Source organism: Embiotoca jacksoni, unplaced genomic scaffold, assembly GCF_022577435.1.
Source record: "Embiotoca jacksoni isolate LCO1_2020_lvr unplaced genomic scaffold, fEmbJac1.0.p SCAF_3, whole genome shotgun sequence".
Classification (NCBI taxonomy): Eukaryota; Metazoa; Chordata; class Actinopteri; family Embiotocidae; genus Embiotoca; species Embiotoca jacksoni.
Window position 1 is genome coordinate 14,504,624 of NW_027185381.1, and position 15,308 is coordinate 14,519,931.

The 15,308-nt window shown below is 38.8% G+C and overlaps 3 protein-coding genes across 5 annotated transcripts; 2 read left to right on the forward strand and 1 right to left on the reverse strand.

The window, feature by feature from the left end:
• The first annotated feature begins 1,144 nt into the window (after positions 1-1,144).
• On the forward strand, positions 1,145-4,783 carry rcn2 (reticulocalbin 2). Of its 3 annotated transcripts, XM_069163412.1 has the most exons (9): positions 1,145-1,184; positions 1,455-1,542; positions 1,618-1,758; positions 1,857-1,959; positions 2,042-2,238; positions 2,326-2,439; positions 2,567-2,660; positions 2,764-2,903; positions 3,095-4,783. In XM_069163412.1, exons 3-9 carry the CDS (start codon positions 1,618-1,620, stop codon positions 3,236-3,238), a joined length of 933 nt encoding a protein of 310 aa, XP_069019513.1. In that variant the 5' UTR covers positions 1,145-1,184; positions 1,455-1,542; the 3' UTR covers positions 3,239-4,783. The 3 variants fall into 3 exon arrangements, with proteins under 3 accessions (XP_069019513.1, XP_069019514.1, XP_069019515.1); XM_069163413.1 differs by lacking the exon at positions 1,455-1,542 and having other exon boundaries at positions 1,146-1,184; XM_069163414.1 differs by lacking the exon at positions 1,145-1,184 and having other exon boundaries at positions 1,463-1,482.
• pstpip1a (proline-serine-threonine phosphatase interacting protein 1a) lies at positions 3,884-10,360 on the forward strand. Its single transcript, XM_069163411.1, has 15 exons — positions 3,884-3,972; positions 5,068-5,168; positions 5,271-5,345; positions 5,483-5,517; positions 5,621-5,727; positions 5,839-5,901; positions 6,361-6,465; positions 7,036-7,081; positions 7,356-7,435; positions 7,962-8,060; positions 8,140-8,236; positions 8,435-8,522; positions 8,613-8,689; positions 8,918-9,012; positions 9,118-10,360. The coding sequence occupies exons 1-15, from the start codon at positions 3,943-3,945 to the stop codon at positions 9,247-9,249; spliced, it is 1,230 nt and encodes a 409-aa protein (XP_069019512.1). The 5' UTR covers positions 3,884-3,942; the 3' UTR covers positions 9,250-10,360.
• Positions 10,361-10,456: 96 nt separating this feature from the next.
• On the reverse strand, positions 10,457-15,244 carry tspan3a (tetraspanin 3a). The gene is made up of 7 exons (XM_069163418.1): positions 15,046-15,244; positions 13,578-13,769; positions 13,234-13,308; positions 12,923-13,024; positions 12,655-12,807; positions 12,456-12,539; positions 10,457-11,302 (listed from the first exon to the last, which is right to left on the reverse strand). Exons 1-7 carry the CDS (start codon positions 15,106-15,108, stop codon positions 11,210-11,212), a joined length of 762 nt encoding a protein of 253 aa, XP_069019519.1. The 5' UTR covers positions 15,109-15,244; the 3' UTR covers positions 10,457-11,209.
• Between the last annotated feature and the right edge of the window lie 64 nt (positions 15,245-15,308).

Sequence of the window (15,308 nt, forward strand, 5' to 3'; positions counted from 1 at the left end):
GCAGAAGCGTAGGTGGGCCAGGACAGGAGGTGCACTCCTCCAAGTCAGCTCCCTGTCCAAACACTTTCTACTCTGTGCTTCCAAAGCAGTCCTGCAGTAGTGAAGCAGCGTAATCGCTCCATACCTGAATAGTTTTAATAGTTTGATAGCTGGTCTTGTTTTGCAGATCACCGGTTTGTAGGATGGGGTCATTATCAGTTAGAGGTGGTCTGATCAGACGAGGTGTGGAGATGGCTCAGCTTTGTATGCTCCCGAGATGTTGGTGTACACTTGGTCCAGAGTATTTTTGTCTCTGGTTGGGAAGCTTACATTTTTGTGGAACTTGGGCAGATCTACCTTTAGTTCTGCATTGTTAAAGTCCCCTGCCACAATCACAGCTCCCTCTGGACGAGCGTTTAGCTGGTTGCTTCGCATTAGCATGTGGTGGGATGTAAACAGCTGTGATGAGGATGGCAGAAAGTTCCCTCGGCAGATAGAACGGTCTGCATTTCCCAGTCAGGTATTCGAAGACCGGGAAGAAGTGTTTCCCAATAATGTCCGTAGCTTCACACCAGTCGTTATTCATTCTGTTATCCTGTATTGCTCCTTTGTTAGTCCACCCAAGACAGGTCCTGAGGATGTTCTGGGTCAACCATCTGCAACTCACATAATAGACAAAACACTATTGCCTTGAATCCTATGCAAATATCTCATTTGGGTGGTGAGATACTGGCAGATTATTTTGCTGGGAGAATTAATTTCACATTTGCCCCTGTATCTGTACTGGGGAACTCAGGCATCTCTCACATGACCTGTGCTTGTCATTAATGATGATACAAGTTTTTCCATGGAAAAATCCTATCGTTTTTGAGGGGGTTTTAACATACAATATAATCAAATATACAAGGTGTAAACACAAGGGAAGTATTTTCTTGCATGCAAAATAACATAATCTATAGCACATACCTCAATTTTCTTTAAGTAATCTTTGTATGTTTTTGTCAGCCTTGTTTACGTGATATCTTATGAACTTGGATTTCCATGCATTAGCTGGTTTGTAGATTCCTAAAAAAAAAAAAAAAAAAAAAAAAAAAAAAAATCGTCATCGCAATAAAACTTTTATTTTGAAATTCGTGGCCAGAAGTACATCCTTCCATTAGTGTAAACGACCCTGACTTCAACACTTGTTAGAAGAACTTTCCACGGTGAGAGCACAAAAAACATTCATATAATATTTGTGTGCTCCGTGCATTTACGTTATTACTGACTCTTTTGCCTTGTCTTTAACTCTGCTTATTCGTTTTGTATGAACCTTTTGTTTGTGTCCTCAACTTCTGTTAGTCTGTAGCCTATCAAGTCACATTGTCTCTCTTCCTCCCAAACCATTAAGTATAAACAGTTATAAATGACCATCTCGACAACCTCAAATATTTCTACCTGGCATCAATTCTTTTTGTTTCTGTCTCTCATCTCAGACCTACGCAGCAGCTCACAGTGGATTTAGTAGGTTTTATTTTAACTTCCACCAGTTGGCCACCAGGCTGCGCAATTGCATTTTGCTAGGTCAGTTTTAACGTGTGCACTTATTTTCTATTCCCATATAAATTTTTTATTCTTATCAATTGTATTTCTCCACAGATGGCATCCACTTCGCTGTTGATCTTGCTGTTACTTCAGTTTGGATTTGGACAAAGCTCTCATAAACATCTTCATGAAGATCATTATGTCGGCCAACAGCACAACCCTGAACACGACATGAATATCCTGCTGGGAGATGAGGTGGCTTCATATTTTGTATTTATATTCTTGCACTCTTCAGCCCTGTTTCTACTCTTTCTTCATCACCTGCTCACCCTGTTTATTTCATACATGTCTAGACCACGGATGAGATAAAGAAACTCAGCCCCGCACATCAGAGGAAAAAGATGATGGAAATTGTAAAGAAGATTGATACGAATGGTGACAATCTGCTGAGTGCAGGTAACTTTATAGTTCTAAAAAGTAAATGTAAACATAGGGGCGTTAAAGGTCACACTCAGCCTGCTCTCTGTTTTATCCACAGAAGAGATCACTCTTTGGATTCAGCACGTCTACAGGAAATATGCTCTGGACGATGCAGAGGAGCGGTTCCCCGAGTTTGACACTGACAAAGACGGCGTTGTAACATGGGAGGAATACAACACGCTCGCCCATGACCAGCTTATTAGTTTTGACGTCAACGCTGATCTTGAGGATCCAGAGCAGGAGTCTCTCAGACATGTAGGCACACTTTGACTGTCCTGTTACACATTATGCCACAGCCTATTATATGTGTGAGACAATAACACGGGCTCATATCCCCGTTAGCTCCATCTGAAGGAGAAGAGGCGCTTTGATTTTGCTGATGTGGACGGGACGCCTGGCCTCAATGTAAAGGAGTTTCTTGCCTTCACCCACCCTTCTGAAGTGGATCACATGGCTGTAAGACAAGTTTGGCTCCTACTTTAAAACCTGATATGTTAATCAATTCTTCCATTCATTATAAGACTGTTTTGTTTTTTTTTTGTTTCATGTTAAAATTGATTGATTTAACTTTCATTTTTAACAGGATTTTGCCATTGAAGATGTATTGAGTGAATATGATACGGATAAAGATGCTTTCATCTCTCTGAATGAATTTATTGGAGACATTCGTGGTGAGGGTAAGACCATAGAGATTACTTTAAAACATGAACAATTCTTAATTCTTCTGTGTTCAATCTCTGTCACATATGCAGTGGTCATGTTTTGTTTTTTGTTTATCAGAGGATTCCCCTTCACAGTGGGAGATTGAGGAAACCGTGCGATTCGAAGAGCTTTATGACCAAAATAAGGATGGAAAGCTAAATCGGGAAGAGCAGCTCCGCTGGGTTGCACCTAACAGCTACGGTTCAGCACGAGAAGAAGTAAGACTCAACTGCTCCCTCATGTGCACAAATTTTTTTGGTATAATAGATACAATACATAACACCAAATTCTTGAGTTTTAATACCTAAGATGCTCCTTTAGCTTGTCAGGAAGCATTATATATAATTTTTCCAAGATGGTTATGGTAGCTGATTTCCTGATTTATTTTTTGATTCCTTGTCATCAACAGGCTCTTCACCTCATCAAGGAAATGGACCACGATGGAGATGGGCACATCTCAAAGGCTGAAGTTTTGAAAAATCAAGAGACGTTCATGAACAGTGAAGTGACAGACTACGGCAGACAGCTGCACGTAGCACATGATGAGTTATAACCAGATGTTTTTGGTTACTGTTGTGTTTCTTCATTTGTTTTTTTGAGGATGCAGTGTGATTTATTTTCTGTGTTGTACTTTGAGATTAGTAATGGTATTTACGTCACCCACTCTCCAGAGATTGCTGATCCTATCTGGCAATAATCATTTGCGACAGTAACGTGCCTATATTGCAACACGTGCTTTTGTCACAAAGTGTCAGTGTCCTCTAAAATGAGTGTCAGCTAAATCTAAACATCACAAGCATTACAAAAGAGTACATGTGTTGCAGCAGGCCCAAGTCCTGGATTGCATAATGTTGTCGGGAATTCCTCTTATTTTGAGCGCTCCTTACATGGAGGTTTGGCTGGGACTTAAATGTTAACAACCTATTAAGGACATTAAAAAAAAAATTTTTTTTGTAGCTGATTAAACCAACAGTCTGTAATTAAAGAAATTGGTTTTGATTACGTTTATACAACCTTTTTTTTTTGCAATTGCATTAGCTGTTATTCCTCATGTCAGTTGAGTTGTGGTAATCACTGACATGTTGCGGCTCTTCCTCATTTAAATCAAATGAGTAAGTAAGTGAAGGCTTGTTTCCTGAATGTGTCATGAGTCGTTTCACTTGTTTCGAGCTTCAGTCTGTTACGCTGTTGAGAGTTTTAACGTGATCTAAAGTCGAGTGGATTCTCCAGCAGGGACTATTTGTAACTACTGCCAAGATGACATTACAGTTTAAAGATGCCTTTTGGGTGAGTTGGAGTAATACAATTGATTCCTTATTTTTTGCTGATGTTCATGTTCAGAGATGAATTGACCATAAGTTTTATTGAACTGTGAAGCCAGTGATGTATTCAATATGTTCACTGGAGTTATGAAACCTACTGTATTTATGCTTTTTATATGATATGGACAGTGTTTACTGTATACTAGTGATGTTTTTCAGCATTTGTAGCCTGCCTACAGTTTTTTAAATACTTTATCCTATGTTTCATCTTCCAGTTATCTCAAATTGTTTTGCTTTGTCTCATTTTGAATCTCACTGAATGGTGATAGTGTTGATGTGAAAAAACATTTTTATTTCTGTGTTGTGTCCATCCTCCCTAATTCATCCAAAACCAGGTGTGTCACACAAACGAAACAGCTCTTTCTCAGCACGAAGTTTGTGTACAAGAACACAAAAATACTTCACCACAGTGATGTCATAGTCATAACCATAAGTTTGAAATTAATTTTGTGGGCTTCCTGTTAAGCATGCTCATGCTCATCTCCCTTATTTGTCTCGCTGTCTCACTGCATATTTTCACACCTGTCCAGAGCACCCTTTTAACAAATGTATGAAACGGACCATAACTCAAAATAATTACCAGCACTACAAGTTTAGCACCATTACCCCGAGCAATGTATCAGGAACTGGAGGACAATCATCTCCACTCCACCATAGCTTCCGTTTACACCATGAAGTTGTGAGCTTCCCTATCACCCTTCACCCTCAGTGTTATATCAGTCTTCATGTATGTAAAATGTAACTCTAGAACATATTTAAATGAGTGGGTACTTCCAGTGTGTCTCCCTCTTTGTTGCTTTCCATTTACAGCCCAGCATGTAAAAATTTCCATTTTACTGTAGCTGAGGTAAGGTACCACAATACATCTAGATGGAAAATAATCCATCTAAAAAATTAAGTAGAGTCACCTTAGCGAACATTGCTGTTGAGTCTCATTCAAATCATCAGCTTTTCCCTAAAGGTGATAACTTTGTTTTTTAAAAGCTGAACAACAGAAACAATTAAAATTAAAGTGAGAATCCATTTTAGACAACTATCCTTATTTTGGCCTTTTTCATAGGGAGTTGACTTCATCAGCAATGCTGGTTATGAGACCATCAGTCAAAGACTTAGTGATGGTCGACGGACGTGCAAAGACATGGAGGAGCTCATGAAAATGAGGTAAGCTGACCGATTTCTGGAAAATTGTACGCTACATGAATCAGTAAATCGCTGTCATTAAAATGTGGTTCTGCAGCATATGATTTTTAATTGCCAATGTAGGGCATCAGCAGAGGAGAAATATGGCAAGGAACTGGTCACAATTGCTCGCAAGGCTGGGGGGTTACATGAGATCTGGTAAGTGTGTGTGTGCATTTGATCATGAATATGTTTAATCACTCTCTATAAGCCATAATCTTGTTTTAAAGGAATATGTCAATGCATAAAACTGTGGCATCTTTTAAGAATGTGCTTTGTTCATTTTCCTTTCACAGCACTTTAAGAACATGTTTTGATGAAATGAAAACACGTAAGAACAAGATAAACTTCCTCCATTAGGTTGCTTGAGTATTTTTGTTGGCATCTCTGCATGTCTCTGTCAATGTTTAGCCACTTGATTTGTTGTTTTTCAGAACTTGAAAAAATAGGAAACTTGCACATTCACCTGTCTGGGTTGCTGAAGGAGGAGGTGAAGAAACTTGAGGAGTTCAGAGAGCGACAGAAAGAGCAGAGAAAAAAGGTACCCATGAAATGCTATTCTTTGTTTGTATAGAGGGGGAAAAAAGAGTTGCCTCTCTCCTTGTAGATTTCTGATGACATTTTTCTGTGACAATTTGTGCTTGCCTCTTAGTTTGATGTCATCATGGAGAAGGTGCAGAAGACAAAAACCTCCCTCTACAAAAAAACAATAGACGTAAGATCAACTCATTGGTTATTTAAAGTTATAATAATAACAGACCTCCAGAGATTTGTGGTAGTGCTTGTTAACAGTTTCCACAGACTCTTGCATATCTCATTTGTATAAGCAAGACAATGGCTTGAAGTGTGCAGCTACACCTTATTGTGAAAAGATGTAAAAGAACAGTCATGCTTGGTTGGAGGCAGATGGTTTTGCTGAAAGTATATGCCAGTGTTATAAAACATTGATGTGATGGTTATACTTAGGAGCCAAAGCTCATGTTTTTCTCCACTGAGAGGAAGGAAGTGAGTGATCTATTTTCTTTCTCGGTGCACTTGCATGACATCTCTTTCTTGGCTCAAACTCATCCTCACTTCCTGTCAAGGGTTTTAAGAAGTAGAGCTAAGCCCTAATGAACAAACCAGGGATGTTATAGTTTTACAGTGTATGGTTTCTGTTCTGGTTTCCGCCTAGTCTAAAAGATCTTATGAGCAGCGGTGCAGGGAGGCAGATGAGGCAGAGCAAACGGCTGAGAAGACAGGCAACGCCCTCACAGCCACCCCCAAACAGATTGAGAAGGTAAATCTGCGCTGTGGTGTGATTCATTCTACGACCTTCTACGAGAACATAATTTTTCAGGTTTCCACATGATACTTGTGTAAGTTCCATATTGGACCGTGAGTTGCTTCCAAACTAGATCTGACATCACTAAATCATGCTTGTAGGTAGGTCTTCAGGTTTAAAGTGAGCTCAGTGAAACCTCCCCCCTTCAGCCACAATAGAAAGGCTAGAACTAGAAATGCTAGTCCTCTATCATATCTGTCTAATATTTGGCAGTTTAATGGGCACTTAATTAATGATATATGCTTATACAAACACTAACACAAAAACAGGGATATTTTGTTTATTAGGAAGAATATATATATTTAATAAATAGATTTTGATGGTAAACAGAGGGGTTATTATTCCACACCACTGACAGAGATTGGGAAATGTAATTTTTTTTCTTTGACTTTATGATTTGATTTAGCCATAATAAACTAAGCACTTATTTTACTGTTTGTGTTCTCATATAACAATAAATAAACCCCATTTCCTACAAGATAACATAACGCCAATGTGCCATATTCTGTTCTCTTTTCTTTTTAGATGAACAACAAAGCTAAGCAGTGCAGAGAAGCTGCAGAAGAGGCAGGTAAGAAAAAAATGAGATGAGTGAGATGCTGAATGTTGAAACTGAAAATGTTATTTAACAGAGGAAGCCACAGCGGTTCACCAGAAACGTTTCTTAGAATGATGGTCGCTCGCTTTTCTTTTACTGAGGTCCCCCCCCAAAAAAATTATGATGCACTATATAAACCCATGTTTATATGAATGACATATGAAAATGGTACAATAACATTCAATAATTAAATCTGTGCCATAGAAGGTCTTGGTTTTTCTTTTACAATTATTTCATTTGTCTTCAGAGAAACAGTACAAATTAAACATTGACCAGCTTGACAAGATCCGTCAAGAGTGGGAATCAACGCACATTGAGACGTGTGAGGTACGGTATCAGAGGATGTGTTTTTTCTCGTTTCTTCTTGTATCTGTCAAGTCAGGACTGCACTTGATGGCTTGATGCTTTTTAAAATGTACAGACTTAGACCAATAGCGGTATTACCCGAGGCCTTTTAAGCCAACGAGGATGTGTAATACTTCCTAATTGTAAAGTACATTGTGAATCACTAATCTACAAAAAAATGTCCGGGCAACAAAGTGTTGTGTGATGATATCAACACAGCTGAAGACGCTAAGCAACTTTCTAAATCCCTATAAGGTCAGTTGGAGGTGGTAACTAACAAAACACAAAACAAACCAGGAAAGCTGCACATACAGTTCAAGTGACTAAAATATATTTGTAAAGGCATTTAAATGGTAACTTTAAACGTTTGAGTTGACAGATTGTAGAGAAACTAAAGGCATGTTGGGCACTTTTGTCATGCAAGGAGCAGTCTTTTCCATTTCAGAAATATACATACACTAATGTTTTCTGGATTATTTCCTAGTTTTTCAATTGAACTGTTTTGCAGATGTTTCAGCAGCAAGAAGAAGACCGCCTCAGCGAACTAAGGAATGCCTTGTGGGTGCACTGTAACCATCTATCAATGCAGAGTGTGAAAGATGATGAGGTGGGTGCAGCCGTTTCTACACACCCTCAGAAAGACGATACACTGCACTGTATATTTAGAATTCATCCTGCTCTCTCAGTGTTACGAGGATGTGAGGAAAGCGCTGGAAAAATGTGACATCGTCACAGAGAACAACTGCTTTGTGGAGATGAAAAGAACTGGCTCAACCCCCCCAGGTAAGCACCCGCCCTGCTGACCTTCCTCATTTGGATTTGAATATGTTCCAAGTTGAAAATTTTACTGTTATCTCTCAGCTGGAGCTAAAACAGTTAGCTGAATGTCTGTCACGGGGAACACGTGATGCTGTATGTAACAGGACATAACCCATGAAGCAATATCTTTTTATTTAATGAATATCAATGGTCTCTCCGCAGCTAAAATTGAATACCAAAACTACTATGAGAGGAATTCTGCAGATGAGAGAAATAGCTGTGGTGGATTTGTCGGAGGAGTCAGGAAAAGGTCAGAATTTCACAATGTTAGCAAAACAAATTATGATAAAAACTGATGATTATCAATGTTGCCTTAATGAGTCATTTCCCCAACTTGTAGGATTTCAAATCTTCTGCAGGGGAACAATTCCAGTGGGTCCAAGCTGAGCATCAATGAACCAGTTACACAACCTGCTGGTACAGTACCAGAGCTGTCAAGATAAAGTGCAATTTCTAAATAATGATAGATATCTCAACTGACCTGATGTTAGACCAAAGGGTTAGGAAACCACTTCACACCACCACCAACAAATAATTTCCCTGTCTTGCTACTGATCTGATGAGATGTTATCTGATGAAATGTGATACCAACAGTTACACATTTTGAGTCGCTACACTCAGTAACTGATTATTTCTCATTTGCAGAAACATCAGAAGGAGTTTATGCTTCCATTCCCAGATATCAGGCGTCCCAGCTGAGCAGTGGGGAGTACAAAGCCATGTATGACTATGTGGCACAGGTCAGCTTCTTCGCATAGATTTTTAACCTCTTCGAGAAACACTTTCACATATTTTAATTCTTATTCATTTTAATCTGTTGGTTGATGGTTTCTGTCCTTGTTTAGGGGGAGGACGAACTTTCTGTATCTGTTGGGGATGTGGTGGTCCTCATAGAACAAGGTGAGGATGGATGGTGGACGGTGAAAAGAAATGGCCTTTCTGGTTTGGTTCCAGGCTCCTATCTAGCTCAAGAGTGAGTTTACATGGCAGCCATGTTAAAAACTGCAAAACTACTACATTTCCACCTGTAAATCTATAAAAGACCTGGTCATTTCAAATGACTGATCAGTTTGAGCTTATCTGTCATTACAATTCCTGTCACATTATCATTGATGCCCCCCATGAGCAGGATTTGAAAATGTCCCACTTTGACACCCCTCTAGTAGTAGTACAAAACTGTGGAAAACACAAAGTATGCATGGATTTTACCTCGAGATCCTTAGGCTGAAAAGCTTACAGCAACACATTGTTCCTGTTTGATTGTTTTGTTATTATCAACAAAAAATTACCGTTAAGATAAAAAAAAAAAAAAAAAAACATTTTTTTTTTTTTAGGCAGTCTATTATGGTTATTTGAAAATATGATTTATTACATATTACTTTGGCCTATCTGCTATCTGGGAGATCTCTTGCACAGGATCACAATACTAAATTATATTCACATACTGTAATATATGAACATATTTGGTGACTTAAAGGTTGGGCAGACTGTTTCATTTCTGTCATAGGACTGTATACAGTTACTATATATAGTTATTATATTATTCTGGATGTAAAAAAGATTAAGTGTTTGTGAAGCATTTATTTGTATTTATTAAATTTAAAAGACCAAACCTCAGGTTTTTTTTTCACACCATCAACATTGTTTCTAGCTCACACTAAGTAAGAAAGCTGCTAATTTAGCATGTGATGCAGCATTACTGTTTTTCCCATCGTATGATTCATTTGTTGCAGTAATGACTATTTTCAAGGTATTAGAAGATGAGACCCGGCTCTATTCTTGGATCATGTGGCTGAATGTTCTGCTCTCTTAGGCTCAAAGGTATCTAGTTACACTGCAGTGAGTGACACTGCAAAGCCACCAAAGTGGTTTCCTCTTACCACTATTCTATGTGTATAAATGTCCACAATGGTTGTTCAGTGATCACAAGATGTCATAGAAGCAGATAGAAGTATTTTTGTAAAAAGATCCGATCGACTCAGTTCAAACCATGGGACTGCGTCTGAGAACCCATTACACCCATCCAACAATAGAAACACCTGAACTTTGACGTCTTTTTCGGGGGACAAAGACGACTTGTTTGTCCCAGTGACAACGAGCAATGAATTTAGGCATTGTTTGGACATGGCATTTTACATTTCTGTTATTTCTAACAGAAATGTAAACAATAAACCAGAAAACATATTTGATAAAATTTCAAACTTTCACCTTCCATACATTTTATTTACATTCTTGAGTCTTTCCACTGCTACACATCAGCAAATCCTATTCTAAAGCTACCATCAGTAGACTGTTGAGACAAACTCAAACATTACATTAGATTACATTATTACTTCAAACACCCTTCACACTAAAAGGTTTGATTCCTAAAATAAAGATCACATAAGCAAAAGCTACAGTTAGGTTACATATTTTATACACAAAAACATGCTATGTCATTGACCTGGGCTGTGGTGTTAACAATTTGTGGACAGAATACTGCTGGTGACAGGGGAGGTTAAAACCATAAGTGAGTTGTTATAGTAGTAGTCGTCGTAGAATAGCAGTAGCAATAGTAATAGGTACAAGCTAAAATTATACAATCTTTCATTCAAGCACATGACGGATTTTAAAATATAATATAATAAATGTAATCCATACGCATAGTGCAAACTAACAATGAGGAAATTACCCTGTCCGTATCTCGGCTCCACACACGACTAACAAGGTTTGAGTTAGGTAAGAATGAGGTCATCACACCGTCCTCGGAGCAAAAGACAATTGTCTCATTCTCATTGACCTTTGAAGAATTTGGCCAGTAGCTTTATGGAGAAACAGGTCAAATATATAAGTATACTGTGATTAGTGTGTCAAGGTTAGTGTGGTAATAGATTTTTGTCATGCTCTCACCAATGACCCATACATTCTGAATGAGTGTTCTGGTGAGAAATGTGTCGTCTATGCGCAGGTGCCCCCTGTAATAAGAAGCTCGTAGGGAGGATCTCTGCTTCTGCGGCACAGCACAACACAAGCACACAGCATCCCCAACATCTAAAAGAAAGAGACGGTGTAGATGTCAGTTACAAATCCTCAGACAGTTTAAGGCCTTATGGTGCGGCATTTTTTTGCTCACGACTTCAGCAGTAAATCAGAAAATAAATAGGTTCGACAAATAAAATTTAAGCTTTCAGGGTGTGGAATTATGCTTAAATATAATCCTGCAGATCTTTGTCTCATCAAGTCACAAGTTCACTTGTGACAGCTGCAAACAAAATAACAAACTTATGTAAAGGTAAGAGGTAAACATGTTGCTCAACTTCAGATAGATTTACAACAGATAGAATAGATTTGTATTTACAATTTACAATAGAGCAGAGGAGCATATTTACAGTATATGTTTATACACTGTAATTGCTGCTGATTAGCACTTCCATCTGCACAGTACATGGTTTTTATACTCTGTGCAGTATGCAAGCAAAAGTGAATGAGGGAGTGTTTTCAAACAGATGTCAGATGAGGTCTGAAGAAAACTGAATCCATAAATCCGGTTTAATGGTGGCTAATTCTGAGATACAGACCATTTGAGGAGGAAAAAAAATGATACCAATAAAAACAAATGTAAAAGCAGCTAAATGTCCATCACCTGCTACTCTTAACAGTCTGTTTACTTTACATACAAAGTAGAGAAGTCAAAAACATTTAAAGGGTAGCAACCCTGCCAGGTAAATCTCTCTGTATTTCACAGTACACTGAGTTTTTAAATCTGGTGTCTGGTGAGAAATTACCACACTGACCAGATGAAAGCACACTGGGCATGCTCTATGGGCAGAGCATGCTCACTAGAGCCGAGCAGACTAACCTTAGGGGTGTGCCCTAAACTAACTTGAATGGAAATGATTCAATCATGCAGCTCTTCGAGATTAGTAATTGTTATTTGACCAAATGCATCAAATTCTGATATTGAAACAAGTCATTTCGTGTGAGTTGTGTCACTCTAAATAATGTATCAACGGTTTTACAAATGAAAGGGTAGGAAATGAGTAGGCAGTATCGTGTGAGCGCGTGTCAAAATTGTTTTTGTAATTACTCTCACGTTCAAAGGGGGAAGAAAAAAGTTCTGCAATGCAAGTTCTTTTTTTTTTAAAAAAATTTTAATATCAAAAACTAGTTATGGTATATGGAACAAGGGTTAGAAGATAAATACCTGGATGGCAGCAAATGTCAGCGCAGTCCAGATGACATACATCATGATCTCCTTTAACTTCTTAACGACCAGAGCTTCACAACCCTACACACACACAGACACACACAATGTTCAAGCATATGAAACTAGGAGAAGTGATTCTATTTAGAAAAAAAGCTGTCTCTCGTATGACAACGTGACAAATTTAGAGGTTGTTTACTTCTTGGTAGAGATCTTCTGGATGATTAAGAGACCCTGTGCAGCTCCCGAAGTTAGCTTTGCAACAGCTGATTGGTACACTGTTGTTTTTTGATTGTTCATACCAGCGTGTGTGCTGCCAGTCTGAGTAATTGTGGATCCCACAACACTGAAGCTGAAACAAAAACAACAAAAAGTCAAGAGTCGTGTCAACTACTTACAAATAGGCACACAGGTGAAACAGCACCAGAGGCACGGGTGATAAAGGAAAGAGGATTTTGAGTCGTCACCTGTCTCTGAACGTAGTCGATGGCACGGCTCTGGGCATTGCTGTTGGTGCCGTTGTACTCATCGTAAACTTTCATGATAGAACTATTAACGTCCTCTTCCACCTGTTAAGAAGGGTGAGACTAAATATTTGTGGACACATCTCCACAGACGATCCAGACTAACATGGCAACAAACACAAGTGGATTATATCATTAAGGTATCAGTGGGTGACTGTCCAGGTGTTATCGGAGAGTGTCTGCTGTGTTACAAGTTAAATATCAAGAAAGGCTGAAAAAACAAACATGTACTGACTTGTATGTGACTGTCTCACCTTTGCTCTGGAAATATATCCGAGAACCACCACTGCCACTTCTGTCATGAAAACCAGCAGGAGAATGACGACAAACTGTGGATTAAATTTCAAGACTTAGGACAAACAGACACTTGTAAAAAGTGGGGTTGTCTGCCACTTTGGCCAGTTCAAGTTACCTTCTTTTTACTGAATAATGGATGCCTTGTGGTTTTGTGTTTCATCAAATGTGATAAATGAGGTGCTGTTTTACAGCCAGCCATATTTAAAATGTTAATGCTTTGTTACAATACACCCTGAAGTACCCTTTTTACTACTTACACTACTTTTTATTTGAAGCTGAATTTGTAAACTGGTTCACCAACCGTTGTAAGGCCACAGTGGCTCTCTCTCACTGTAGCGCAGCATCCAATGAGCCCAATGATGAAGAGGAGGGCTCCAACTACAATGATAATCACTGCTGGGATGAGAGTGTACACGTCTTCAAAGAAGTGATCGTAGTCATCATATGTTATGAAGACATAGGCTCCAACGTAGCACAGGATACCAGCAGCGGCCTGTGGGTGACAAAAACAAATATTTCACTCATTAGAGACTCAATACATTGCAATATATTATATTATTATTAGAATTATAATAGTAATTCCGTTTGTGTTGTTCAAATTTGCTTAACTGTATTTGTTTTTAAGTTGTGCTGTTACCTATCTCAGCCTTGACTCCCATGGAAAATAGATTTGTAATTCCAGTGGGGCCTTTTCCAGTTAAATAAAGGTTAAAATAAAAAGTAACAAAAGTTTGTTTTTCTTAAGCAATTTTTCCACTTTTAACGGTCTTGTTCCAGCTGCACCCCTGATAAACAAGGATAATATACAATAAGTTAGGGTTGTTTTTATTTAGCTGTTGTTCATTGTCCAAAATGCAACAGCAGTATATCATAAGTGACACTCCTCTTCCTCAGTTGTGTAAAGTAACTAAGTAGTTATCTTAGAGTATTTCTATTTGATGGTTCATTAAAATTATATTGACTTACATTCCAGAGAAACATTCTGTACTTTCCACCAAAATAAATGTATTTAGCAGCCATAGTTACTTTGAAGAGTAATATTTTACACACTGCACATCATAATGTGGGATCAATTAATAAAAAGTTATGCATTAGATTCAACGGCCCTAAAGTGTGTGCATCAGCCATAATAATGCAATTATACAGTCAATACCTGCACACCTATATCACTAATGTAAATGTAGGCTACTTCATACTTTAAATGCACATGGCTGATAACACATTTATAATTTTTTACTTAGTTGTATTTCATTTAAACTGTAATTATCAGTAAACAAAGGATCTGAATACTGACTGGAACTGCAGACCAAACTGGACCAAAGCAAAATGGAAAAATGTATAGGAAACATTTATTTTTGAACTGGCTCCGCTGTCTTCAGTTGTTTTTTAAGCAACGATCAACATTTTTTTTTTTTTTTTTTTTGCTGAATCATATTCTCTGCTGCTCGGTGGATGAATCTACTCCACGAAGGCGCAGAGGGGAAACCGAGAGGGGAAACTGAGAGGGGTGTGGGGGGGCCTCAAAAAGTGATAGTTTAACTTCCGCGAGCTTACACAGCAAACACTTTATTTTGAAAATGTGATCAAATGTAGTTTACATAACGACTTGTCAACAGGAATTCCCAAACCGTGTCTCTGGGGGAAATGTCTCTCCCTCCGCCTGCTCAAACTAATCCCTCTGGTGAAACCGAGGTCGGCCGCCCCAACTAGCTTAGCAGCGCTTGGCCTGTGGCGCACCTCTAAAACGGGCGTAAAACCTTCGAACTTACCCAGAATATCAGGTTCAGGAAGACCAGGACCGTCTTCGACGACGTGATGCCGCACTTCCCCATCTTCAACACGGTAGTTGAACGCTGTTCGTGCCGGGAAACAACGCAAGTTTCTACTCGGGCGTGCCACCACTCTCACTCCATTTACACCCCCGACTCTGCGCTGCTGGTGCGCACAGTGCCACCGACATAACCGGAATGACAACAACAAACCCTCCAGAAACACCCCCCCCCCCCCAAAAAAAAAATCTACTACCAAAAAA